The 27,615-nt window shown below is 33.2% G+C and overlaps 4 protein-coding genes across 5 annotated transcripts; 2 read left to right on the top strand and 2 right to left on the bottom strand.

Annotated features, from left to right (window-relative positions):
- Positions 1 to 1,343: 1,343 nt before the first annotated feature.
- Positions 1,344 to 7,690, bottom strand: LOC123884443 (replication factor C subunit 3). Its single transcript, XM_045933540.1, has 11 exons — positions 7,432 to 7,690; positions 7,242 to 7,352; positions 6,032 to 6,064; positions 5,265 to 5,433; positions 4,926 to 5,107; positions 3,953 to 4,089; positions 3,719 to 3,817; positions 3,491 to 3,560; positions 3,332 to 3,406; positions 2,562 to 2,607; positions 1,344 to 1,658 (listed from the first exon to the last, which is right to left on the bottom strand). Exons 1-11 carry the CDS (start codon positions 7,513 to 7,515, stop codon positions 1,600 to 1,602), a joined length of 1,065 nt encoding a protein of 354 aa, XP_045789496.1. The 5' UTR covers positions 7,516 to 7,690; the 3' UTR covers positions 1,344 to 1,599.
- Positions 7,691 to 9,877: 2,187 nt separating this feature from the next.
- On the top strand, positions 9,878 to 11,885 carry LOC123885656 (cation/calcium exchanger 1). The gene has a single exon (XM_045934957.1). It carries the CDS (start codon positions 10,049 to 10,051, stop codon positions 11,831 to 11,833), a length of 1,785 nt encoding a protein of 594 aa, XP_045790913.1. The 5' UTR covers positions 9,878 to 10,048; the 3' UTR covers positions 11,834 to 11,885.
- Positions 11,877 to 14,300, bottom strand: LOC123885657 (cation/calcium exchanger 2-like). The gene has a single exon (XM_045934958.1). The coding sequence runs from the start codon at positions 13,984 to 13,986 to the stop codon at positions 12,244 to 12,246; it is 1,743 nt and encodes a 580-aa protein (XP_045790914.1). The 5' UTR covers positions 13,987 to 14,300; the 3' UTR covers positions 11,877 to 12,243.
- Positions 14,301 to 24,371: 10,071 nt separating this feature from the next.
- On the top strand, positions 24,372 to 27,078 carry LOC123885873. 2 transcript variants are annotated; one of them, XM_045935214.1, is made up of 5 exons: positions 24,372 to 24,852; positions 24,934 to 25,077; positions 25,295 to 25,447; positions 25,618 to 25,851; positions 26,872 to 27,078. In XM_045935214.1, the coding sequence occupies exons 1-4, from the start codon at positions 24,487 to 24,489 to the stop codon at positions 25,819 to 25,821; spliced, it is 867 nt and encodes a 288-aa protein (XP_045791170.1). In that variant the 5' UTR covers positions 24,372 to 24,486; the 3' UTR covers positions 25,822 to 25,851; positions 26,872 to 27,078. The 2 variants fall into 2 exon arrangements, with proteins under 2 accessions (XP_045791170.1, XP_045791168.1); XM_045935212.1 differs by having other exon boundaries at positions 24,376 to 24,852; positions 25,178 to 25,447.
- Positions 27,079 to 27,615: the final 537 nt, after the last annotated feature.

The raw sequence follows: 27,615 nt of genomic DNA, 5'->3' as shown, positions 1-27,615 counted from the left end.
TCTTATAAAATGCGACGGAATATGTTTCGCAATTGATCTTTTACAATTATTTTATTTCACACCGATTTACTTTTTTTTATATATAAAAAATTTTAAGATTCATTTTGGTATTTATCTTTTTTTAAATGGTTAAAGTGTAAGACAAAAAAATGGTTAAAGTGTTAAACACAAGTAATTTTTTCATACTCCGAAAACCACTACAAAAATTTCATTTGAATCTTTATCAATTGATTTAAAACACACTTGTTTTTTAAGTCACTAAGTTTGGTCTAGTGGTAAGGGGTTTGGGTAGTATATTATAGATCTTGAGTTCGATCCCCCAACTCATTGTAAAAAAAAAACACTTTTTTTACGCATATTTAAAAAAAAATAAAATAAAGAGAAAGGCTTACTAATATTGAGTTAATCAATGTTAAATGTTCCCAAAAGACAAACAACGAACACTCCAACAACTCAATCTTTTAGGTATAGCTTCTAAATTAGTTTTCAAGTCTTCCTTCTCTTAGGATTGACACCAATCGAAATTCCTAAAAATTTGAATGGATTTGAATTTGATCGACAAGATAAAAAAGAAGACATTGCCACCAAAAACATGTAATCAATATTAATACCATTCAATTTACTCTTCACAAAGTTAATTTTTAAATCAGACATATATTCAAAACCCTTGATCACCTTAAAATTTGAACGGAAGATGATAAAGATGTTTATCATTTTCCAGATTTCTTTATTTTCAATAAAAATATATTTAAAAAAAACAAAATTATGCTTTTTTTAAAAAAAAGTGAGAAAAAATTAATATGTGCAAGTTATAAGAGATAAATACTAGAACATTTAGACAACGAGGCATATCTCATGTTATTTTTGAGACGGATTCCAAAAGCGTGGTAGATGCAATTCATTATTTACATGTTGTGAATTTAGCTCTCTTATTTGTAGTATTAATAATATATTATCATGTAATCCAAACTTCATGATTAAGTTTATTAAGCAGCAAGCGAACAACGTTGCTCATACACTTGCTAGAGCGGTGTTGTCTTGGCCTAGTTGCTGGACGTTTGAGACATTACCTCTTTGTATTACTCTCATTTTGAATAATGAAATGATATAAGTTATTGGTTGTAAAAAAATAAAAGAGATAAATGACCTAAAATAATAAAGGACTTACAAATAAATGAGATAAATGATTCTTAGTGGAATTTTTGTCTAAACAATAACTCTAAATTTTATTATTTATTTATTCTATAATAAGAGGAATAAATCTAAATGTTATTATTAAGCTAGAAAACATAATTTTACTGTTCGTTTCTTCTTTTTTTTCTTATATAATACTCTTACTTTTCTTCCATCCAAACATAACATTAATGTTTTAATTAACAATAAACAAGCATTTTTCTAAATAAAAAAAGAAATCCCATCACATGGAAAACTTGGGTGAGAAAATCCAACATAATTCCAAGTACACAATTTAATGAAGCATATGATCTCTACAAACAAACCAAAACCATCATAATCTTGTCATGAGAAGAAGCTCTCCATGTATGAAATATCCAGGAATTAATACAACTTGAATGTCATAGATAAACAAACCATCATCCTTCAACCAAATGTTGCAATGAGGAAGGATTTATAGACGCTCATGAACTTGGCCACAAAAGCTGTCAATGTAGAAAAGAAAACAATGGTCAGAAGCAACTAGATATTGTATAGACCTACAGCCTATATGCCAATCCATTATCCACTTTGTATAAACTTATTGCTAAAATCTGTTTTTTTGGGTAGAAACCAGGTATTCGCGGAATATTTCGAGGCATCGAGACCTTAAAAAGATATTCTAACATACATGAGTTCGATACCAAATCTTGACTACAAGTTTATTTTTTTTTTGGTTTACAATGAGTGGGAATTGAACCCATGACCTATTACATACTACCCAAACCCCTCACCACTAAACCTAGTGGCTTTGACTACAAGTTTAAGGAACCTGATTATCCACTGCCAACCGTGCCACACTATGTTGGTCATTACAATAACCTATATTTACTTTGTATAAACATGTTGCTATTATCCGATCTAGCTTGTGCTCGGGGTGGTGTTCTATGCACATTACTTACATGTATTCCAAACACAAAATTATAAGTATTTGAGAACCCTCTCTTAAAAGCAGGCCACCAAAGGGGAAGAACGAAACTACTTAAAAACTCTATTGAACATCTCATACTGCTCGATGTAAGACTTAGCCATCCCATACTACTTAAGTTCGAAATTGGGTCCTCTCCTCACTATTCTCTATGTTTCTCTCTCTCTCTTGATGATTTTTTATTTTTTTTTATTGAAAAGAGACAGTGAGATTAAAAGAGAGATAGAGTTAGGAGAGAGATGTCGAGGAATAGTGAATGAGAGGATCCTAGTCCCTATCAATCACCAACATAAATATAGACAAGGCGTGTGTATAAGAATTTGCCACAGGTTTGTACAAAATAAACATAAACAGCACACAAGCTCATAAAGATGTAACTGTAAATCCACTGTTGTGAATATTCAGGTCAAACTCAAAGTACCTTCGATGTGAAAAATGGCCTTCTGTCCAAGGCGCATCCTATGTTCCTGGTTCAATGAAGTGGAAAATAATCAGCAACTCCATACTTTTGAAACAATATATTAGTAAAAATGGGTAGACTGAAATCTTCACCTATTTATTCAATTTCAAGAAATGAGGAAAATATATGGTAATGGTGGGGGCATGGGGTGGATATAGAAACAAAAGAATACTTGATGAATTCTTATACACCAAAAGTGCACAGCAGAACAACAAAATAATTGTTGCTTGAGTTTACAAATTATGTAAAACAAATACATCAGGGCTGAGCTCATGTAGAAGACATTATTATATATAGCCTCTGTCTCTAAATATTATATATTGCCTCCGTCTCTAAATATAGGACCTCCATGGCTAAATCAAGATAATTAAGAAAATTGATAGTAGTATTAGATTTGTTGACAATCGGTATTGTTTTACAAACTTATCATTCAGGGGAGAGAATTAGTTTATGTTTCCATCATAGTATTTATTACATGTTGCAAAAGAAATGTAATCATATAATATAATTAATGCAGTTAAAAATTTGAAATAGGTCCTACAAAAAGTATGTTGGTAAATTTGTCAAAAAAAAAAAAAAGAAGAAGAGTATGTTGGTAAAGAAATAATTAATGCAGTTAAAAATTTGAAATAGGTCCTATAAAAAGGACAAGAAAAAAAATCTAAAAGAGAAGAATGGAGGTAGCACATTCCAGCTTCTGACATGAAATATCATATTGATAATGCACTTACATAATATGCTGCCCAATGGCAGACTTCATGCTTTAGTTCTGCGTCCAGTTTCCTCAATAGCTCATATAGTAGCCTCTGAACCAACAAATATAATGTCAAAGTTTAGTAAGAAAGAAAGAAAAAAACTTATCTAAGAACCGAGTAAAGCAACACATATACCTTCAAAATGATCTCTGGAGGAATGCAATTGATTAGAAGCTCATACAGCTTTCCTCGAACTTGAAACAACCTAAAACATATGACATGGGAGATGAAAAATGCATTGCATGGAAGTAACTGAAACAAGAAGATAGTTGAACACAATCATGTCGGCAATTCATAAAATCAACTTCAAGGTTCAGTGAAACATTTTGTTTATCATGAAAGATCAGAAAATTGTATGCAAACCTTTTTGGGCTCTGTTCCTTCATTATGTCAGATGCAATTTCTGAAATATATTCCTCCCAGTCCATTGGAGGAATTGTCTGCTTGTCAGTGAAAGGATACCTTGAAATAAAGTAACGCATGTTACAACATGCAAAAGAGAAAGCTTTTACTAGTTACCCTTTAAACAAAGCTTTGAAAAGTATATGAATATCTGAGATTATGCATCACATTAAATGGGAAGATCGAGGAGCTTACTGTTGGACACGGCAAGTCTCAAATGATAATATTGCCCTCCTCAAATTCCGATTTGATTTCTCGGCTATACGAGCAGCAAAACTAGAAGGAAGTATCAGCCCTTCTTTCTTACCAATGAACTGCAAGACTTCAACAATCTGCCATATAGATATTTAAATATTCAATAAATATGACACTCATTTTATAGAATGGATATGCTAGACAATATCAGTATCAGTATATAAAATAACGTCCACTGGCATGGTATTCTATGGTGGATACTCATCTTTACATATTATATAGTAAGTTTGGATTCCTTTGAATGCCTTTGGCATGACCCTTATAGTGAGTGGAGCAAAAATCCAAAAAGAGAACAGCAGAGTCAATGGCCTAATTATTGCATATCCAGGCTTTGCTTAATTTTCTAAGTAGTACCTGGCCTGATCACAATGTTTCTCAAGGATATTGTTTTTCAATGGTTAAGCATATATAATTCCTAGCAGATAACTTAACCAGATCCCAGATATCATAGCATAATAGGAACGACAACTATTGTCCGTAATCCAAGATATGTCCATCAATGTTGTCAAACGTGCTAAAGCACTATATCATAGCGAAATTCGAACAAACCACTTCTTTGTGATTGACAATATTGATCTAAAATTGAAGCTTCCTTTCTTACCCATCATTTCATAATATCTTGACAAGTAATAACGCCTACGAGAATTAAAAAAACAAATTATGAAGTATGGCCTAACCGACTACCATCATCTTGCAATACCAACAAGCTACCTGGTAGAACATCATTCATCTACTGGAAATAACTAACAAGCAAAATAATACTCTGCAAAACAATGAAGTATGAAACTTCTTACTACTAACAACCCTACCAGAGAAAACAACCGTCCCATGGTCCCAATGCTTAAAAAATAATAAAACAAAGAATTCCTCTCTTCATTCCAAGGTCATTGTGGCATATTTAAAATTTACTTGCCTGTTCTTCACTTGGTGCATTTATTCGTACATTAAGACAACGAGAGCGGATGGCTTCTGTAACTCTTGAAGAACTATTGCAACATAAAATTAATCTGCAATAAGCACTGTATTTCTCCATTGTTCTGCGGAGAGAATGTTGGGCTTCTCTAGACAGTTTGTCCACATCATTGAGTACTAGGACTGATAGAGAGTAAAACCAAAAATCAGCTTAAAAAATGAAGTAAACTAAAAGAACAAGACATGTAATGTGAATGCTTGTAGTCCTAAACATTTATCATACAAGCCAAGGTGGAAGCACTAAGATATAGGTGAAAAACAAAGACAGCAAGTTAATTACCTTTAAATCCTTTCTTCCCTTTAGTATCAATGGGTCTATTTTTAGCCATTTCTTTGATTATTTCTTGAACAATGTATCTGTCCTGAAAGCCTGCATCGCTTGGAGTCATTTCAATATGATTGGCACTTGATAACGTTGTCAGCTCTAAATCAATAGATCTACTCCCAGCCTGAAACCAATTCCGAAGTACATCAAAATAAAAATACATAGCTAAATAAAACCCATGATTCAGTTTAGTATACACAACAAATCCAACAAACTATTGCCTCAGCAGTGGCACCAAGAATATTAATATAAAGCTTAACCTATGCTGTGCTCCTTCATGGAGTGCACATGAATACATGATATAGACATATCCAAGAATCAAGGTGAAGATATTTCAAAAACAAAAAAAAAATGTAAATAAATGTTTTTGTTTTCTGAACTAAAGACGTTTCTGCAAAACACTTTGAGTTATGTCCTATAGTTAAAAAGCATTTCTGAAAAACAAACTTGTTTGTTATAATAAATACATTATAAAACACATGAATGTTGATATGAAGAAGGTTTCATGCTCTCTGGAATCCTTCTTTTCTGTTGTGGTACTGGTTCCTCTTTGCAATTAGTGGTCAGTATTCAGCCATGTATTTCTCACTAATTACCAAGGGTACCAGCAAAATCATAGAAACTTCCTAACCATACAAATGCAATAATATTCTGGAAACTCACATGTTCACAACGACAACACAAAAATAAAAGGGTACAGTTTGAGAAAGAATGAAGCTTACATCCACTTTCCACGCCCTATTTTCCACCTTCACCTGAAACATCGATCAACAAAGACGATTTAAAAAGGAAACAATTACAGCACCAAGAAGTAACCAACAGTAATTCAATCGTGAGCAGGATGTCCATAAACACAAATGATCGAAGATTAAAGTTACATTATAACAACAACTGAGAAAGACAACAAAACACATACAAAAATTACTCTAATTTAGTCTTAAATCTTTTATTCATAATGCAATGGGCAAGGTGCCTAAATAATTATTGCATTCTCACTTCTCAGGGAATAAACCAAAAACCAACAACTTTCCTTCAAAATTAATTATTCTAAATTTTCTTGCCTAACACCTCAACTATCTAGAAATCACATTATACCCTCACTGTCTGGAAAAGTCAAGACTCTAATAACACATTTTTGTTCACTAGCAATCAAGATTTTGATATAAAGTCCACTATCTAAGTCCTGACATTAAGGTTTTTTATATCTCCACAACCACGATTAAAGCCACACAGCCGTAATTGATACAACTCTATGCAATATAAAAAAGTCATACAACCTTTACCGCATTCGCTATTTATAACTTTGCTAACAAGGAGCCCATTTTATTTTATTTTTCTCATTTACAATTACAAGAGTCAAACATGAAATATGCTTAAGGGCCTATTTGGACTGCCATATTTGAGCTTGTCTACTGTACCGGCATAAGTTTTGTGATACTGTTTGGGAGAAGTTATGAAAGCAGCTTACAACATTTTTCATAAGTTTCTGTCAATTTATTTTCATGAGTTGTCCAAGACAGCTTATGAAAATAACTTACAGCATATACAAAAATAATTTAACTTTATTTTATCTTCTTCCATAGGAATAGCTTATGTGAGCTTATACACTATGAACTAAAGACACTCCTCAGATTAGGCGTGTCCCAGTGTCGGACACACGTCGGTATTCGACATCGACGGATATAATTACATTGAATTATATAATTTTCTTAAATTATTATCGTGTTTGTGTTGTGTCCGGTGTCCGGGTCTGTGCTTTGTAGCTTATACATAAGCGATTATCATGATAAGTGTTTTTGCTATATTTGTTTATCAAATAAGTTGTTTATCCAAACAGGACCTAAGTGAAACCAAGCGTTTCCAAAAAGACATATAATTGGAACAAACACACTAATGAGTGGAAAAAATCAAATCAGAAAAAAAAGAGAGAACCTTTTCAGCACCGGGTCCAAACATTTGGCGAAGAAGAGCCATGATTAGGGTTTTCTTTCCAGAACCTGATGGACCATAGAAAAGCAAATGGGGGCAATCATGTTCCGAAACCTGAAATCAAAAACCCTAAAAAAAAATTAGAAGAATGTTGATTAAGAAACAGAATTGAAGAGATTGAATGAGTGATTACCAATTTCTTGAGATTAAGAGCGGTATCATTGTGAACCATAACATTGTCTAGGGTTTTGGGACGATATTTGTCTACCCACAACATCTTTCTTCTTCTTCTTCACTGCGTCGGAACTGTGATGGCGGGAAAACTACTGCCTTTATATATGCTGATGTTGATTCTCATCAGTCATCTCATCACTATCTCAGTGTATTTTATTTTATATCATAAAAAAAAACAAAAAACTCTATTTATTTTTTATTTTTTAGATTACTGATTCATCTTCTAAAATTGTAGGGATTATTATTATTATTATTAGCTGCCAGACATGCGCGTTTCGCGCCAGTCTGTGTCTATTATGTAAATTTATATAAAAAAATTATGTTACGGTAAGTTTGTTAATAAAAAAAATTTACTGCTAAAAAAAAAGTTAAGGGTATTGTTGGTATTATTAAAAAAAATAGAAAAATTGGGATTAGGCATTTATATTATTTTTTACGCAAAGGAATTTACATTATTGAAATTTGAAAATAGAAATTTTAATTCTGATTTTAAATTAGGCCGAGTAATTTTTTTTTTTTTTGTAGATAGATAAAACGACAATTGACAAGTTATTCAAAACTCATATACACAAAGTGGTGTAACCAAAAGAAATATATATAAAGTGGAGGGACTGAGCTTCCAACCTCGGGTATGGCATCCAAAAAAAAAAAAATACACAAAGTGGTGTAACAATTTCAGCATATCTTTCATTTGAAGTAAAATTTGAGGACGTATTTCGAGCAATTGAACTATTATTTACTATTTTGTATATAATTTATTGTAATTTTAAACTTTGAACTAGCTAAAAAGAAAATTTTGAAATGACACTTTTGACCTTCTAACTTTCACAAACTTTAAAAATAGCACTTTGACCTCCTAACATTTAAAACTTGCGATTTTGGCCCCATAACTTTAGTCTCTTTTGCAAAACGATGCTCCCACTGATTTTGACCAAATTAACGTGCATGTGGCAAAACTTACATGTCACGTTAGCATGTCTTGTCACGTGCACAATTACTCACATGCTGACGTGACATGTGAGTCATTTGCCACATGTCATTGACTTGATCTAGAAGCCAAAATCACAAGTTTGTGAAAGTTATTATTAAAATGTGCTATTTTAAAAGTTAAAAACCAAAATCACAAGTTTGTGAAAATTATGGGACAAAAATGCAATTTAGTAAAAAAAAAAAAAGAACGAAAGTTCTTGTATTATATCACCACAACGTTATGCCCTAAAATAGAAACGGAGCCCTTCCGAATGACCTATAATGGATTCTAATACACTAGATAAGAAAGGGGGCCGACAAAAGAATACCGCCTGTCCGATTTCTTCGTCCGGTTTTTTTTAACTTTTTTTTTTACAAATACGATATTTCGTTTCTAAGTTTCCGGACTTATTAACAAATGAACTCTTAAATTACATCATTTATTAATAAATTATTTGCTGACAATAAAAATTGAAAATGAGAATTGAATAATTTTTTTATTTAAAATAGAGAAATGAATAATTATAATTTAGAAAATTGCCTATTCATCCCTTATGATGCAACTAAATGGGACCATATGCTCACATGATCTGGTAATGTACCATTGACACAAATGGCACAACTAAATATAATGACCCAAAAAAACAACATAAATTCTTCTTTCTTGGTCTTATTATAGGAAGCTTCCTTCACTCAGTCAAAAAAGATAAAAATAAAACAAAAGGAAGTTTCCTTCACCGAAGCTTATTTACCGTACACCAAGATGTGAGATATGCGCATATGCCAAATTTGAGACATTAATATGCATAACTTACTGCTAAAAAAATTCTTGATATGTAATAGTTTCATTCATATATAACTCCAAAAGACAATATATGAAGCTTCTTAATATGTTTGTTTGCATTTAAAATTAAGAATTAATGTCTGACGACATAATTTGTCTTTATATTATTTGAGATATTTGACATGTGATTAATCTCCACTTAAACATTTAGAACACAATTTAAAACTCGTTACCAGAGTCCTTTTTGTTGTCGCAAGTGAGAGTTGAGTTAAGTCTCACATTGCTTAAAAAAGTGAAAGTTAGATTTTTTATAAGTGAGAGAACCCATAAACTTAACGTCTTAAAATTTTGGGTAAAAGTGTAGTGGCTAATTCACTTATTTTGAGCCCAATACCAAACACTCTCTTGCTAAACATTGCTTATAATTCACTTAACTACACTTATTAGATATCGATTTCTAAGTACTCTATTCACAATTTTATACAACAAAAGTGAAAGCTACATTAATTTCATGTCATGTACTTATGCTACATATGACAATGACATAAAAAACTCAATCCAAAAAATGGCATAAAAAACTATAGGCTAAATGTTCTTTGTGTATGCAGTACTACAAAAGCTCTTCAAAATTGAACCTTCTCAATCTGTCTTTTTCTTCTACCTAGCTCCCTTTATTTTTAGAACTTCTCATGCATAATCTATTCTAACCTCAACCAACATATATACCAAATTCCAAATCTACCATATCATATGAAAAAATGTTCTAAATAATCTCTATATATTCATAACATAAACATAATCCTAAAGAACCTAGCTACTCTAAATGGCACCTTCCATTTTCACTTCTAACTCCAAACCACAACCAAAAAAACTCACTCTTCTCCTCAACACATCTTTCCTCTTCCTCCTATTTTTTTGCCTCAAACTTTATATCAATCCTTCAAATTCTAATTCTCATTTTCATCATGTTTCCTCAAAACTCTTCAACCATGCTAGAATCCTCACTAGTGATATCATAGTTGATTCATGCACTGAACTTCACAAGTACTCAAATTACACCTCTAAGTGCTTATATGTCAAAACACATTCTGATTGTAGATCAAAAGGTTACATAAATTATCTTCAAATCTTTTATTGTAACCTTGGAAATTCACCAATTCTTGGTCACACGTTACTTGTTTTATGGCTTGTAGTTTTGTTCTATCTTTTAGCCGACACGGCTTCAAATTACTTCTGCACCTCCCTAGAAGGTTTGTCTAATATCTTAAGACTATCTCCAACCATAGCTGGAGTAACATTACTCTCTCTTGGTAATGGTGCTCCTGATTTCTTTGCTAGTGTTGTTTCTTTCACAAGTTCAAATAATGGCGCGGTTGGTTTAAATAGCATTTTGGGGGGTGCATTTTTTGTTTCCACATGTGTTTTGGGAGTCATAAGTTTTTTAGTTAGTTCCAAATCTTATGATGTTGAAATTGACAAGGCTAGTTTCATTAGAGATGTCATTTTCTTCCTTTTCTCTTTGTTCATTCTTCTCATCATCATTGCCATTGGAAAAATTAGCCTTTTTGGTTCAATTTGCTATCTTTCCATCTATTTTCTATATGTTTGTGCTGTCTCGGCCACACATTTCTACTACGAAGTCGATAAAAAAGAATTAGTTGAATCTTCATCGTCTTTTGATGATTTAGTTGAATCCGGCATACCATTATTAGGCTATGCCGACGATGATATTGATAATGACAATGATTCTAATCAGAAACCAATTTTACGAAATCAAGTTGGCGTTGTTAATGAGGAGACAAAAAAAGAAGAAATATTTTCTAGCACTTACTACTTATGGAAGTTTCTAGAAGTACTTGAATTACCACTTTGTTTACCGAGAAAACTAACTATACCCGTTGTGAGTGAAGAAAATTGGTCGAAACCATATGCAGTTATATCAGTTACCCTAGCGCCAATTTTATTTGCAATTCTTTGTAATACACAAATGGAAAATGTGGATTCAAAGAGTACTTTAGTTGCATATTTAACATCATCATTAATTGGTATTGTTTTTGGAAACATGGCATGTGTGACAACAAAAAGTACAAGACCACCTAGAAGATGTTTGTTTCCTTGGCTAGCTGGTGGATTTTCAATGAGTGTGACATGGACTTATATAATTGCTGAGGAACTTGTTTCACTTTTGATTTCAATTGGATATGTAATAGGTGTTAGTCCTTCAATTTTAGGGTTAACTGTTTTAGCTTGGGGAAATTCTCTAGGTGATTTGATTGCAAATGGTGCTATGGCTAAAAATGGTGGTGTTGATGGTGCACAAATAGCTGTTTCAGGTTGTTATGCTGGTCCTATGTTTAATATTTTGATGGGATTAGGGTTACCTCTTGTTCTTTCAGCTTGGGGTGAATACCCTAATTCTTATGTTGTTCCTAAGGATAGTTCACTTTTGGGGACAATTTTGTTTTTGATGGTAGGGGTACTTTGGTCACTTGTTGTATTGGTTAAGAAGAATATGAGGCTTGATAAGTTTTTAGGGGCTGGTCTCTTGACCATTTACCTTTGCTTTTTGTTTTTAAGGTTAGCTATGGCTATTGGTGTTCTTAATTAATTGTAGTCTTATATTCACTTTTAATGGAAAAAAAAAAGTCCACTTCATGGAATTGAGTTATGTTATTTTGTACATTTCAAAATCATGAGACAAATTTTTGACATGAAAGCACATTAGCCAAATAGTAGAGCTAGATACAAAAGAACAATTGAAAACATACAACTAGTAAACTTACACCTAATCCCCCACAACTGCGATCGGAGGGGGCTGTAGCCACTTGATGACAGAATTGACCTCCGAATCAGATTAGACGATCCTGTGGCTGGATACTGGTGGTGAAAAAAAAAATCAGTAAACTTACACCTATCCATCTTTGTCACAAATCATTTGCTAATTAATAGCTACAAGAGTCTAATGACAAATTAAAACAAGTTATATCTAGTCTAGTATATTAAGAATCTAAACCTTAATTACATGTCATAAAATTGGAGATACCCTTGTGTTTGAATCAACCTCAAAAACAGAGAAATGAAGTAAACAACTAAAAGTCCTCCTCCTAATACTCCATCAAGTTTCATATCTTTTTTTAACAAAACCAAAAGTGCAAAAACCAATCCAAACACCAAAAACACCAATGTCTCCCATAGATAAGGATCTTTAGGAATCACAATAGGTTGTGGATATTGTGACCAAGTTGAACTTACAAGAGAAATTCCTAATCCAACAAGAGTATTAAAAATAGGACCAGCATAGCAACCTGAAATTGCTATTTGAACCCCCTCTTGTCCACCATTTAAAGCCATTGTTAAATTTGCCATCAAATCACCAATTGAGTTACCCCAAGCAAGAATAGTTAACCCTAAAATTGAAGGACTTATTCTACATATGAAACCAATTGAAACCAACAATCCAACCAACTCTTGAGCTATAATGTAACTCCATGTCACACTCATTATAAACCCTCCTACAAGCCAAATAAATAAATACTTTTTTGGTGGCACTAACATTTCCGTTGTGAAAAATGCTATTACACCAAATATAATTCCAACCAATAATCCAATTCCATAAATAATAATATTTGTGTTTGAAATGCTATATCCCTTATGAGTGTTCCATAGAAAAGATAAGAGAAGTGGTGCTAATATCATTGAAAAAATTGCATATACCTTTGACCATTTTTCTTCACATATAATTGGAATTGTTAATCTTCTTGGCAAGTAAAGTGGCATCTCAAGAACACAAAGTGAAATTCTACATATTGAAGATTTCATGTAGCAACAATTTTTCTCTATATTCAAATCATATTCTTGAATACCATTTTCAACACAATCAATGGATCTTTTCTCCACATCATCATTAAGAGGCACATTCAAATTCAATTGATCATTAGTACCATAACTTGAAATACCATCATTACCCCTTTCACCATCTTTCCATTTAGTAGAAGAGACATAAACAAAAAATACATAAACAAGATAAATCAAACAAAAACAAATTGCTCCAAGAAAATTAATCTCACCAATGATCAAAACACAAAATAAGCAAAGAAGAACAAAAAGTAAAACACAAATATCTCTTACAAAATCATACTTTATAACATGAACATTTCTTTGATGAATTGAAATGCTAATTATTCCAACAATAACACATGACACAAAAAAAACACCTCCAATAATTGTGTTTAAACCAATATTACGTGTCTCACTTTCTTGAAAAGAAACAAGACTAGAAAAAACATCACAAGCACCATTACCAAGAGAGAGAAGAGTGACACCAGAAATTGTTGGTGATAATTTTAACAATTTGGACAAGTTTTCAAGTGAAGGACAAAAATAATAAGAAGTTGTATTAGCCAACAAATAAAAAAGAATTAATAGACAAAGAAACAAAAGGGTATAACCCAATAAAGGGAATTTTCCAAATTTGCAATAGAAAATTAAAAGGTAATCAATGTATCCTTGAGAGACACATGAATTATTGTTGGATTTAAGGTACAAACACTTGTCTTTGTTGTTACCTATGTTGTCTAATATATTGCAATCTTGTTGTTCATCATCACTTTCATCATCAAAGGTAGATTGATTGTTCCTTACAAGTACACCAAATTCTTTTGGTGTGTTGAAGTGAATAATCATGAAAACACAAATAACCAAAAGGAAAGAGGTGTTGATGAACAAAGTCATGTATTTGGATAAAGAATTTGTGATAGCCATGGAGAGAGAAGGAGAGATAAAAGATGGTAACTTGATGATTAAGGTAAGTCACTAAGCCATGAAAACAAGAATTAAGCTAAAAATCACAAAATTGAAAAAAAACAAGAGAACATTGAAAAAAAAATAAAAGCAAGAAAATGAATTGGACTCCAATTATGATTTTGGAAGAATTTTGTATGAAAGGAAGAGTTTGAAGAGGTTGAGTGAGAATATAGCAAACAAAAAGCAATTGAAATATTTGTATAATAAAAATAATATTGATATCAATAAGATATGTTGGTATTAAGTGTGTGGGTGGTACACATGTCTTTTGAGTTTTGTAGAATAATTTGAAAATGGTGATTGAGAAATTATAGACAGGATAGAGCCGATTGGTAAGAAAATACTACGGTAAAAACTCTTTAAATTAATACTCGGTAAATTAATAAACTCTCTAAAATAATAAATTTGTCTGGTCCTGACTTGGACCAATGTAAAAAATTGAAAAACTCGATAAAATAATAAGGTAATCATTTTTTGGGAGATCCCTTTATAATTTTCGGTCCCAAGAAAATCATAAATTAATAATTCATAGAAACTGAAAAAAAAATATATTACACTATTGAAATATGATTCAATAGTTGTCTGTTTTCCAATGCATATGAACACAATAGTTACTAATTTACGTTGAGTCTCAAGGTTCGCTGCAACGTAGTTCTAAGAGGCATAGACTAATTGGCCTTTTTGTTTGGTATGCACAGTATAATTAGTTAAAAACTCTTGAAATTAATAATTATTAATTTATTGATAAATTAATAACTCTCTAAATTAATAAATTTCTCCAATCCTGACATTATTAATTTAAATAGTTTTTACTATCAAATCAAATTAATTAATGAATGGTGTTAAACTTCAGAGAGAATTGTAAGATATGGCTAAAGTTAAGGGTTTATGTCACACACACATACACATCCCTTTATATACACCAAATTTATATATTAAGATTTTCTTTGAGTACAAAATTTATTAAGAATTTAACCTGTTTTAGTGTTTAATGAGTTTTTCTTATAATGATTGTTCGAAAGAAATCGAGTTTAATTTACGGTGAAAGCAACTCTCGGTTAAGGGTTGAATTTTCGCCCAAAGCAAAAACTAACAAAACCTACCAATATTAATTATTGGTTCTTTAAAAAATAAGTATGTGTATGGCACACGTCTCTTCTAGCTGAACCAAAATTTTAGATTTGATCCCAGCATTAAAACTTTTAGGAAGAATTTACCGTTCATTTAAATCTCACAAAGATTAAGAAATTATAGTCTCTGTAGTCGCGTCGATATCTGGTTTCTTGCTTTATTTTGAAGAATTTAAACTTAATTCTACCTTTTTTTTTTACAAAAAAATCTTATTCTACTTGAAATAATGTATTGGTGAACAATTATTCAAAATTACATTGTAGTCCTATGTGCTATTTCAATTTATTAAAATTGTGAAAATTTACAAACCAATTAAATGCTAGCAGCCGCAATTGAGAGAGAGATTGATGTAAAGTTGAGGAAACTTTAGAATTATAATATTGTTTGCTCAAAAAATGAAATTATAGTATTGTACCTTTAGTCATGGTAATTTAATCCCCACGCAAGGACAAACATCACTTGTTTTATTTTATTTCATATATCTTAACGTAACTTTCATTTTAAGTTTGTGTTGTCTGCATGCCATTCACCGTTCATGTAAACGTAGGTATTATTGTCTTTTACTTTTCATTTTTTTTTTTAAATTTTTAAACCATATTTTGTAAGTTTCTCTTCCAACCCATCATTCTTTTATTCTCTAGAAATTCCGTGCATTTGGGATTAAAGTTTGAAGCATAGATTGTGAACTTTTTTAGTGGGTTTTAACTAGAAATGTCGTTATGTGTTTTTTCTAAAACTAAAAGTTCAGAATCTACGTTTTAACTGTATCCGTAGGGGCAAATATGGAATTTTAGGGGAATAAGAGAAAGATGGAGGGAACCTTGATTATCTAACAACGACATTGATGGACACACTAATAGTCCTTCCAATTGTGTCTGTAATGGTCCTTCCAATCAATGCCCAACGACGATTGTGTCATCTTTGGTCTAGGTACACACTATTTATCCCTCTCTCTATTTCATTTTTTTTTTCTCTTACTAACTTGAGCGTTAAAGTGTTTGCACGTACTTCAATCAGTTTCAACCTTGCCGGTTTTTTGTCCAACGTCTAGTCAACTTTGTGATCACTCCAAAGAGATTTTATAAATTTTGTTTAGTACGGTTTTCTTTTTAATAGAGGAGAAGAGCAAAATATGTCCAAATTCAATTTTACATTTTCTTTGATACGGACGGGATCTAAAGGAGATAAATGGTAAGTCTTATATAGACCTGATGACGATGATGGAACCTATGGATATTTTATTTTTTTTAAAAAAAAAAACAAAGAAAGAGCTCATGTTAAGAGGAGAAATATCTGGTTTGAAAGGTCTAATTCAACTAACAGTATCAAAATTGCTAGATAAAATATTTTCACTAGGGTCTAAACTCAGAATTTTATAATTGTATGTGTAAATTTTATGTGAGTTTGACCCTTTAAAGGAGAAAGACCTAAATCCAAAATTGTTTGATTTACAATGATAGAAGAGATCTATTTATGCCATCCTACCAGTTTTCCGTGCGTCCTACGCCTTTTCCGTTTTACCCTTCCGCTACTTAAGTAGTAGATGTTATAAAAATGATTTTTTTTTTAAAAAGGCCGTCTGCTACTTAAGTAAAGAACGTTATAAAAAACAATTTTGGTATGATGTTTTTGGGTGTATCCGCTACCTAAGTAGCGGACAAAGGCATTTTGGTAAAATTGTAGGGCGCGCGAGAAAAAGGTAAGATGGCAAAATGATAGAATGATTTTCATTGGGCCACATGTTGTTGGGCTTTCTTAGTCTAATTGGTTAAGTAGAAAAGGACTGTTGAAATATGCCTTGAAATCTCAGTTACAAGAAGTCAAGAAAATCTAGTTTGAATTTGCCTGCTGCGCGAGGCGCGGGAAAGCTGCGCGAGGTGCAGACGTGTTTTCTGTCTTCGGAAGTCAGGTTCTGCCTCCAGCGCGAGGCGTAGGGAGGGCTGCGCGAGGCGTAGACGCGTAATGCAGTTTTGCAGATTTTTTGTGAAAAGAGATCTTTTCTTGGAAGACACTCTGACTTGGAATTGTTTGATTTTAAAATAGATTTGTTACTAGTTTTTTTGGCATATATTTTTCTATAAATAGGGATCACTTTATTCATAGAAAATTTGAGAGAGAGGAATCATGTATAGGCAAGGATTAAGGTTTGCCACCTCACAAGGGCTAGGGTTTTAGAGAGGAAAAAGAGTTTTCTCTTGGTACAACTCTAGGGTGGGCGAACTATCTTTGTGGTACACCTTGGGAAACACTTATCAAATTGAGTCTCTTGGCCACGGGAAGAGATTCGGGTTTTGGGTAGAATTAGGATTAATTCTTGTAACTCAATTGGAACTCTTTGTAAAGTTACTCTTCGATATAGTGGAACAGATGGACTGCTCTCTCCCCCAGACTAGGTCATTGTTGGACCGAATTGGGTAAGCAAATTATCGTGTTCTTTCTTCTCCTTTATCTTGTTTATCGTTGTTATTATTATTGCTTATTCCGCTTAATCATTGGTTGTCGTTCTATTGCTCCACACATCAAGTTCTTTTATTGGTGTGATTTATTGACGAATTCACAACAATTGGCGCCCACCGTGGGGCAATCAGAACAATTTGAACTGAGCACCATGGTTTCTAAGTGGGATATCGAGGGACTTTCCGAAAGCAACTTGGAATTGTGAAAAGTGAAGATTGAAGCAATTTTAATGTTCGGGATGATGATAAAACATGGAGTGTTGTTATTCGGTGCCTCGAAGATAAAAATTTAATGGAGATGGTGAAGAAGAAGCTCGGCCTAGCGAGGCGGTGGTAATAATGACATCAGCCTGGAGAGGCAGTGCTAAGAATACTCGGGTTACTATCTGAAACAACAACGTTATTATTATGCGGAGGTGCTAGTGGAAGTCTGGAATCGGTGGAGTGTTGTGTCATGAAAGTTGGACACTCCATCACATGTGGTCAAAGAATGAATACTTTGAGACTCTAGAGCTAGTTGAAGTTGGAGTCGTTCATCTTGAAGACGGGAAAGCTTGAAGGTTCAAGGTTTGGGTTCAGTTTGTCTTACGAAGTTTGACAATCGTGTGTTTTCTTTACACGATGTGAGGTATGTTTCTGAACTTAGATGCAAAGATAGTTGGTAATGCATCTATAACTAGTGGTGACTCTCATAATGTGGTTGAGTTGTGGGACTTCAGGTGGACCTGTTAATGACATGGGTTTAGTTGGACTAGTGAACAAGGTTTACTAGGTGTTGAACTTAACTGGAATTGTTGGAGACTAACAATAGGTTGAAGTATGTTTCAGAGGAGTTGGAGAGGTCTTCCGTGTTACAAGGTAGAGATATGGTGGGTATACTTTGGTGGAAACTCAGTTTGAGATGGAGTCTTCCAATAGTGGTGGACAGTCAACATTAGCTCTTGGCTATCTAATCAGAGATAGGGATGAGAGTGGTATTGTTGAACCAAAGGGGGATGACCATGGAGACCTTGTGGATTATGTTTCAATTGTGGCTGAAGAAGTGCAAGACCTTGAGAGGATCTTCAGGGAGGCAATTGAAAGCAACAGTGATAAAACTTGAGAACTTGTAGGACTGTTGGAGGTAGTTGGGTGCAAGGGGAGTTTGATGTTGCAGCTTGTGGAACCGCCTAAAATTCCAAGGTTGGTTTAGTGCCAAGCAATACTTCGAGAGGACAGAAGGCATTCCGGGGGTCGAAGGGTGGTGGAGGCCTGTGGGGCTATCCCAAAAATCCATGGATAGTCGGAGGCAAGCGATTCTTCAGGAGGACAAAAAAGGCACAATCCGGGGGCTGAAGAGGGATGATGAAGCTTGTTGAGCTATCTAAAATGCCGATGATAGTGGGGAGCAAGCGTTTCTTCAGGGAGGTACGGAGTTGACCACTCTGCAGGCTGAAGAGGGTGCGGTGAATCTTGTGGGTGCTACTAAACATCCTATTGTAGTGGGAGGCAAGATCTTCATGAGGGCAGAAGACATTCTGAGGGATGAAGGAGAGGTACAACTTGTGGGAAGCAAGTGGAGGATGGTACCTATGTCAAGGTGCAAGTGAGACATGGACTTGGCCGGTGTTCTTGAATGAGAGAGTTCAAGGAGGATGAAGTGCAGCACGGTGGTTGATGGGATCACCATCGATTTAAAGGCAATGTGAAGAATTGTTGAAATATGCCTTGAATACTCAGTTACAAGAAGTCAGGAAAATCTGGTGTGAATCTGCCTGCTGTGCGAGGCGCGGGAAAGCTGCGCGAGGTGCAGACTTGTTTTCTGTCTTCAGAAGTCAGGTTCTGCCTCCTGCGCGAGGCGCATGGAGGGCTGCGCAAGGCGCACATGCGTAATGCAGTTTTGCTATTTTGCAAATTTTTTGTGAAAAGAAATCTTTTCTTGGAAGGCACTCTGACTTGGTTTTTTGTCCAACGTCTAGTCAACTTTGTGATCACTCCAAAGAGATTTTATAAATTTTGTTTAGTACGGTTTTCTTTTTAATAGAGGAGAAGAGCAAAATATGTCCAAATTCAATTTTACATTTTCTTTGATACAGACGGGATCTAAAGGAGATAAATGGTAAGTCTTATATAGACCTGATGACGATGATGGAACCTATGGATATTTTATTTTTTTTAAAAAAAAAAACAAAGAAAGAGCTCATGTTAAGAGGAGAAATATCTGGTTTGAAAGGTCTAATTCAACTAACAGTATCAAAATTGCTAGATAAAATATTTTCACTAGGGTCTAAACTCAGAATTTTATAATTGTATGTGTAAATTTTATGTGAGTTTGACCCTTTAAAGGAGAAAGACCTAAATCCAAAATTGTTTGATTTACAATGATAGAAGAGATCTATTTCTGCCATCCTACCAGTTTTCCGTGCGTCCTACGCCTTTTCCGTTTTACCCTTCCGCTACTTAAGTAGCAGATGTTATAAAAATGATTTTTTTTTTTAAAAGGCCGTCTGCTACTTAAGTAAAGAACGTTATAAAAAACAATTTTGGTATGATGTTTTTGGGTGTATCCGCTACCTAAGTAGCGGACAAAGGCATTTTGGTAAAATTGTAGGGCGCGCGAGAAAAAGGTAAGATGGCAAAATGATAGAATGATTTTCATTGGGCCACATGTTGTTGGGCTTTCTTAGTCTAATTGGTTAAGTAGAAAAGGACCGAACTGAGTAAGCAAATTATCGTGTTTTTTCTTCTTCTTTATCTTGTTTATCGTTGTTATTATTACTTATTCCGCTTAATTATTGGTTGTCGTTCTATTACTCTACATATCAAGTTCTTTTATTAGTATGATTTATTGAGGAATTCACAACAAGAACAAAATTAAAATTATAACATGCATTACTAGAAAACGAGTTCTTAATTAATCTCAATGACATAAACACAAAGAAATTAGAAAAGTTGTGTTACAATCTCTCAATAAGACCTTTTAAATATACACCACCAAAATTGGATCTAATGCAACATGTCTAAGGAGGGATTTATTCTTGTTAAGATTAACTTGAAATAAGGCAATATAAGGATGATTTGACGATTGAAATTTGAGTGTTAAAGCATGAAATTAGGGGTGTACATGGATGGGGCAAATCCGGTTGACCCGGTTAAACCCACCCAATCCAACCCAAAAATGTGGGTTGAGTCGGGTAAGTGGGTGAATACGGATTTCAAAAATGAAAAACCCATAAAAAAAGTCGGGTTCCGGGTAAAACCGGACCCAACCCAAAAAACCCACTTACCCACTAGTGCTATGTTTTTTAAAATATTTTTTATGAAAATACTAAAGATTTTTCCATTTGATCATTAAATATTTTTATATTGAAAATAAGTTATACTATTTTTTAAGAAAATAGAAAGATTGAATAATTTTCATAAACAAATATGATAATTTATCGCACTATTTAAAAAATAAAATGAGAAGCTTGAATAATTTTCATAAACGTATATTATAATTCATCGTTTAGTCATTTGATATTAAAAAATAAAAAAATTATTTGGGTAGCAAACCATCTAACCCGTAAATTAGTGGGTTTACACGAAAAATAGGTGATTATTTTTTATAGTGAAAAAAGTTACACTATTTTTCAATAAAATACAATGGTTGAGCTATTTTTATTAAAAAACATGATAATTCGACATTTAAATATTTAATATAAAAAAATAGAAAAATAATTTGGGTAACCCACTACCCAACCCAACCCAATCCAACCCGGAAATTAGTGGATTTACCCAACCCGGCCCAATGTTATAACGGGTGGTTATTTTCCTCGACCCAATCCGAAGTATCCTATGTGGTTCGGGTTTTGGTTTTGGTCAAACCGAACCCAATCCGGCCCACATACATCCGTACATGAAATGGTAATAAGATTAAGAGTATAATTTTCACTTTTTTCACTATAAAAATTAATAATACTAATATTCACCGTTTTTTTCACTATAAAAATTATTAGTATTTTTTTTTACGTTAATCCTTTGATTCTTACATTGTGTTTGGACGAGTGATTCTAGAAATTTAAGAGATTTTAAATATTAGGGAATTCAATTGATTCTCTTGATTTTCAAATTCCAGTGTTTGGATAAAGTGTTGAAATTTCATCAATTGTAAAATTCTTTGTTTGGGTAATGTAATTGAATTTCCTTCATTTAATTTTATTTATTTTAATAAAATCGATCCTAAACCCAAAAATTGGCCGAAAAACCGAAAAAATCGGCCGAAAAACCTAAAATCGGTCAAAAACCATAAATCACCTGAAAAACCTAAAATCGTCTATAAACCATAAAATCGGCCGAAAAACCAAAAAAATAGGCCGAAAAACCTAAAATCGGCCAAAAAACCTAAAATCGACAATAAACACAAAATCGGTTGAAAAACCTAAAATCGATCAAAAGCCCTAAAATCGACTATAAACTCTAAAATCGGCTGAAAACCCAAAAATCGACCCTAAACCCAAAAAATCAGCCGAGAAACCTAAAATCGGCGAAAAACCCAAAAATCGACTATAAACCCTAAAATCGACCGAAAAACGAAAAATCGACCGAAAAACCCAAAAATCGACTATAAACCCTAATATCGGTCGAAAAATGGGTTTATAGTCGATTTTAGGTTTTTCGGCTGATTTTGGGGTTTATAGCCGATTTCAGGATTTTGGGTCGATTTTAGGTTTTCGGCCGAGTTTTTTGGGTTTAGGGACGATTTTAGATTCTTCGGGCGATTTTTTGGATGTTGGCCGATTTTGGGTTTTCGGTCGATTTTTTGGGTTTTCGGCTGATTTTAGGGTTTATAGTCGATTTTTGGAATTTTGGCCGATTTTAGGTTTTTCTGCCTATTTTTCGGGTTGCCGGCCGATTTTAGGGTTTATAATCAATTTTTTGGATTTTGGCCGATTTTAGGTTTTTGGCCGATATTTTGGGTTTTCGGTTGATTTTTGGTTTTTCGGCCGATTTTTTGGGTTTTCGGCCGATTTTATGATTTATAGTCGATTTTTGGATTTTTGGCTGATTTTAGGTTTTTCTGCCAATTTTTTGGGTTTTCGGCTGATTTTAGGGTTTATAGTCGATTTTTGGGTTTTTCTGCCAATTTTTTGGTTTTTCGGCTGATTTTAGGGTTTTCATAAATTTCCATCATTTTGAAAATTCTTCAAATTTTCATCCAAATAATGTAATTCACCTCAAATCATTTGAATTCTCTCAAAACGTTACTTTACCTCAAAAAATTCCTCCATCCAAACACACTCTTAGAGAAAGGGGCTCTAGTAATTTAGATATGAGGGCACTCGTTAACATTTGCCTTTAGCATTTAGCATCAAAGTAAACAAAGTCCGACAAAAATTGTGATAATGAAAAAGAAATCCTACTAAAAATTGTGATAATGGAAAAGGAATCCTACTAAAAAAAGATAAGTTGATCATAATTGAAGTCTACAAAATTAAACTTTTATATCTATAGTACAATAAATTCTCTCTCTCTTTTTTTTAAAAAAAAATTTATTCACATAATATTTTCTAAACTTGAGATCTTTGTAACTGTTCCAAGCGCATTGGTATAGTAGAATCAAAATGAGTGCTTTGTGGATTCTCTGCATAAGCAACATATATCTATTTATCAAAATTCACATAAAAGCATCTTCCAATCAGATACACTAAAAACCACAAGAGAATAATCCAATTGCCAAGAGCTTATAAAAATCTAATTCGGATCGCAGCTTCTGGACAGTGAAGAACAACTTTGCGTTTCCGTCTATGAATATTCAATTTGGATAGGAGCTTCTGAACCTAAGCTAGTTCGGATTGCATCTTTCGAATGTAGTGTACCATGTGTGAATTTACTTAAATCAATTTTTCATTGCTTTAGCTACCACTTCTGTTACGCCTCATGCGATGACACTTTGAAGTTTAGGAATAGTTATCCCCCTCGATTCAGTCTCGTGTTAATGGTTGATGTTTTGGGTGTCGCTTGTCCACGAACTTATTTCCTTTTCTTGTTCTTTTGATGTTTGTTTTATTTTTCATCTCATAAAAAAAAATATATATAATAAGAGTTGAATATATGAATTTTTATTTAAAAAAAAAAAGATTACAACATACTAGTAGATTTACACTTATGTTCAACAAAATAAAAAAGATTTAAATGAGAATGTGATGATGAAGAATAGAAGAATCAATCTCATCTTGATGGCTGATGTTGTGAGTGTTGTTTGTCCACGAGCTTCGTTTATTTTATTGTTTGTTTTATTTTTCATTTCATAAAAAAGAAAATATAATACTCCCTCCGATCTTTTTTATACGGAATACTTTGGGAAAAAAAATTGGTCCTTTTTATAAGAAACTTTGACCAATTTTCAAATGTTAAATTCCACTTATGTCCTTTTTTATTATGAGAGAATATTAAAAATAAATAAATTAGTTGAATTAAAAGCAATTAAATAAAGATATACATGGAATAAATTTAAATTTATAAGAGTATTAAATGAAAATAATTATGTACAATGTGTTTTGGACTCTGTGATTTTTTTTCCTTATAAAATTGATCGGAAGGAGGAATATAATAAGAGTTGAATATATGTTTTTTTTTTTTTTAAAAAAAGATTACAACATAGATTTATTTACACTTAAAAAGTTAAAATAAAAAACATTTAAATGAGAATGTGATGATGAAGAATAGAAGAATGAACGCACGTGGGATTTGTTAGCGGGCGTGGGCGGGTCGTAAGCAAAATTGCAAGAGCAGCCCAAAATCATATCATATAAATATAAATAAGTTTTGTATTCGTCATCTTCATCTACCTAGCTAGGGTTTACGTACACAGTCAATTGGGGTTCCTATTTCCTACCTTCCGTCTTGCAGAATGTCGATGGAATCCGATACCAGCTTGTTCGGCGTCATCCGATCTCCTCCAGAAAACCTCGAAGAAAGAGGGAAGCGGCCAAAATCGGAATCAGAATCAGAACCAAAGCCGGAGTTGGAGCCTGAGCCAAAATCGGAGTTGGAGCCTGAACCGAAACCGAAACCTGAACGGAAACCAAAACCTGCTTGGGAATTGAAACGCGTTAATGATCTTACATTGAGTGACTTCTCCATGTATGACGACGACATTAAACCTTTTGGGTTCATGTGTGCCAAATTTTATTATAGGAATAAAGCTCAGATTCAGAAAGATAATGAATATGAAGCGGCCATTGCTGATTATAAAAAGCGCTCTCGAGGCCTATCCGTAAGATTGAATCTATTTATATATCTTAATTTTGCTTTCAATTTTGTGTTTCCCTTTCAACTTTGATTCTGGACAACACAGGTTTACGATGCTATCACCCCTCCAAGAATAGCCCAATACGGAAAATGCTGGGCTGCAGTACCGCTTGACTTAAATGAAAATCGTCTCCGCAGGCTCATTCCCTTATGCAAGCTTGCGTTAGACAAATACAATGCTGACAATCAGGTTCAAAAACAAGTAGTAGTAGTAAACTCTAACCGTATTAATTAATATTATATAGGTTTGTTAAGTTCCATCAACTTATTATTATTATTATTGTTGTTAGGGTGCAAATTTTGTGTTTCTTGATGTTGTCAAGACAACATGGAGTGCTGCTGGTACGTTTTACATTACCTTTCGAGCTCAAAAAGATCCTCCCAACTGCTCTGCTACAACTTTTCAGGCTCAAGTATGGGAAAATCGGAATGGGCCACATAAGGTCAAATCGTGTGCCATTAAAACCTTCGCAGTACCCCTTGATATGGATGAAAATCTTCGCAGCAGGCTCACTCCCTTATGCAAGCTTGCCTTAGAAAAGTACAATGCTGACAATCAGGTTCAAAACTCTAGGCAAAATGCATCCTTTAAGTTTTTTAAGTATCAAATAGGTCCTTTAAGTTTTTATGTAGTAAAATGCATTTTGCCTAAACTCTAACCGTATTAATATTATTTAGGTTTATCAAATTCCATCAACTTATTATTATTATTCTTGTTAATTGTTGTTAGGGTGCAAATTATGTGTTTCTCGACGTTGTCAAGAGAACATGGAGTGTTTCTCCTATGTTTTACATTACCTTTCGAGCAAAAAAAGATCTTCCCAACTGCTCTGCCAAAACTTTCCAGGCTCAAGTATGGGAAAATATGAATGGGCCAAATGAGGTCAGATCATGCCATTTAAAAAAAAAGAAGAAAAAAAAAGAGAGGTCATAGTGTTCCCATAAAACCTAACACAGCACAAGGGTAATAACCTTGCATTAATATTATGCATACTTACATGTTTAATCCTTTCTTGTAGTTCCTTTGAAATTCTATTTGATTTGTTTTGGATGTATAATAAGTTTCAGCCACTTTTCTTTTTCCATCATCAAATTCACAATTAGGAAAATTCATAAGAGAAGAAAAAAAATAAACCAGCAGTAGGCTTTTTTCAAGACAGAGAATAGGAATTTTTAACTGAGATAGTAACTGGTGATATGCTTAGTCTTCTATGGGTGTGTCTGCATCACATGTAAATTTCTTTGAATGTTTGCTTACGTATTTAATGAATGAATTGATTGCATTTTATGTTATCTCTTTGTAGGATATTCGCTAGAGATTAGAGAATGTATAGGAAGTATTGAGAATTGAATAGATATTATACGTGATTATTGATTATACATGTGTGTGTGTGTGTGTGAACTAAAGCACCTCACTGTTATGGATGATTGTCCTTAGTTGGCCCTATAGATAATTAGAATTCGGTAAACATGCAAACCATCAGTATTGTTCAGTTGCAATATGAATATGCACATAATTGATAACTGCATTGTGCTTTTTTGCTATTGTCTTCACTACAGTTAGCCATTTCTTTGTGGCTCACTGTAAGCTATGGAGTGCTGACCCTTTTCTTTAAAATAGACTGAAGTAAAACATTAACACACATATGTAAACTAAATAACCTTGAGCCACAATTTAACCAAGACTGACGTGCAAATCACCCATTTCAACTGCTTTTCTGTCATTGTACTTGAAAGACATTATTCTACTGAATTTATTTTTGTATTTTATATATCTATCATATAATTTTGTTTTCCATCTCTTGTCAATATTGTTTGCCTTATCCAATTGCTCGCCTGGTTAAAGTAGTACTAGTATTCGGCGGTACTTGCATATTCTGACGACTTTCAATTTCAAGAGAAAATTTTTGTTTCTTAATCATGAATCGCAATGATATATTCCAAATGTTTATCTCATAAGCCTAATTCTTTATTCCTTTTACAGGAAATTCAAGTCTGGACAGACTGCTGGCTGTAGTTAATTAAATGTGACGGTGGTAATATAGTTATTTCACATCATCAAATGTCACTTTTGCTAGACGGTATTTTTATGTTTTTCTTTTCTAAATTACGCAAGCTTTGGAATGTTTCTAAAATTAATGAAGTATGATTTAACTGATACATATTAAAATATAGATATATCATTTCAAAACTCTCCCTTCCAAAATTCTCCTCTCAAAACAAATCTGTAGTTTTGTTCTTGTTCCTGCAAGGATTTCAGGGGGTATGCAAAATGTAGAATGTGATTATCAAGCTAGTAGGGTACTAGACACTGATATTGGTTTTCTCAGTAGTTTTGTGAAAGAAGAACGTGATGGCTTCTTGATGCTTATGATGCCTTATATATATAGGAGTGTCGTAGGAGATAATTGAGGGAGTAGTTGAGAGATTATAGGGAGTAATGAGGTGATGGTGGAGTAAACATAGGGAGTAGTGGGCTAGTTCTATGACCTAGTCTTTTGGGCCTCCTCTGACTTAGGCGAGTGGCCCAATTGGGCGTGTTGGGCTTAGGCGAATCGTACTTGTCCGGTACAGTTCTTAATTTGATTTATGCACTACTATGAATTGGTAAGTCATTTTTTCTCATTTTAAAGATGTTACACACTTGCTACCAAAAAAATAAAGATGTTACACTAGTGAGAAATGGATTTTTATGCGAGCAAGAGGTCTTATTGTTAGCCATTAATGT

The sequence above is a fragment of the Trifolium pratense genome, linkage group LG5, assembly GCF_020283565.1.
Source record: "Trifolium pratense cultivar HEN17-A07 linkage group LG5, ARS_RC_1.1, whole genome shotgun sequence".
Taxonomy (NCBI): domain Eukaryota; kingdom Viridiplantae; phylum Streptophyta; class Magnoliopsida; order Fabales; family Fabaceae; genus Trifolium; species Trifolium pratense.
This window is presented reverse-complemented; position numbering and strand designations above follow the sequence as displayed.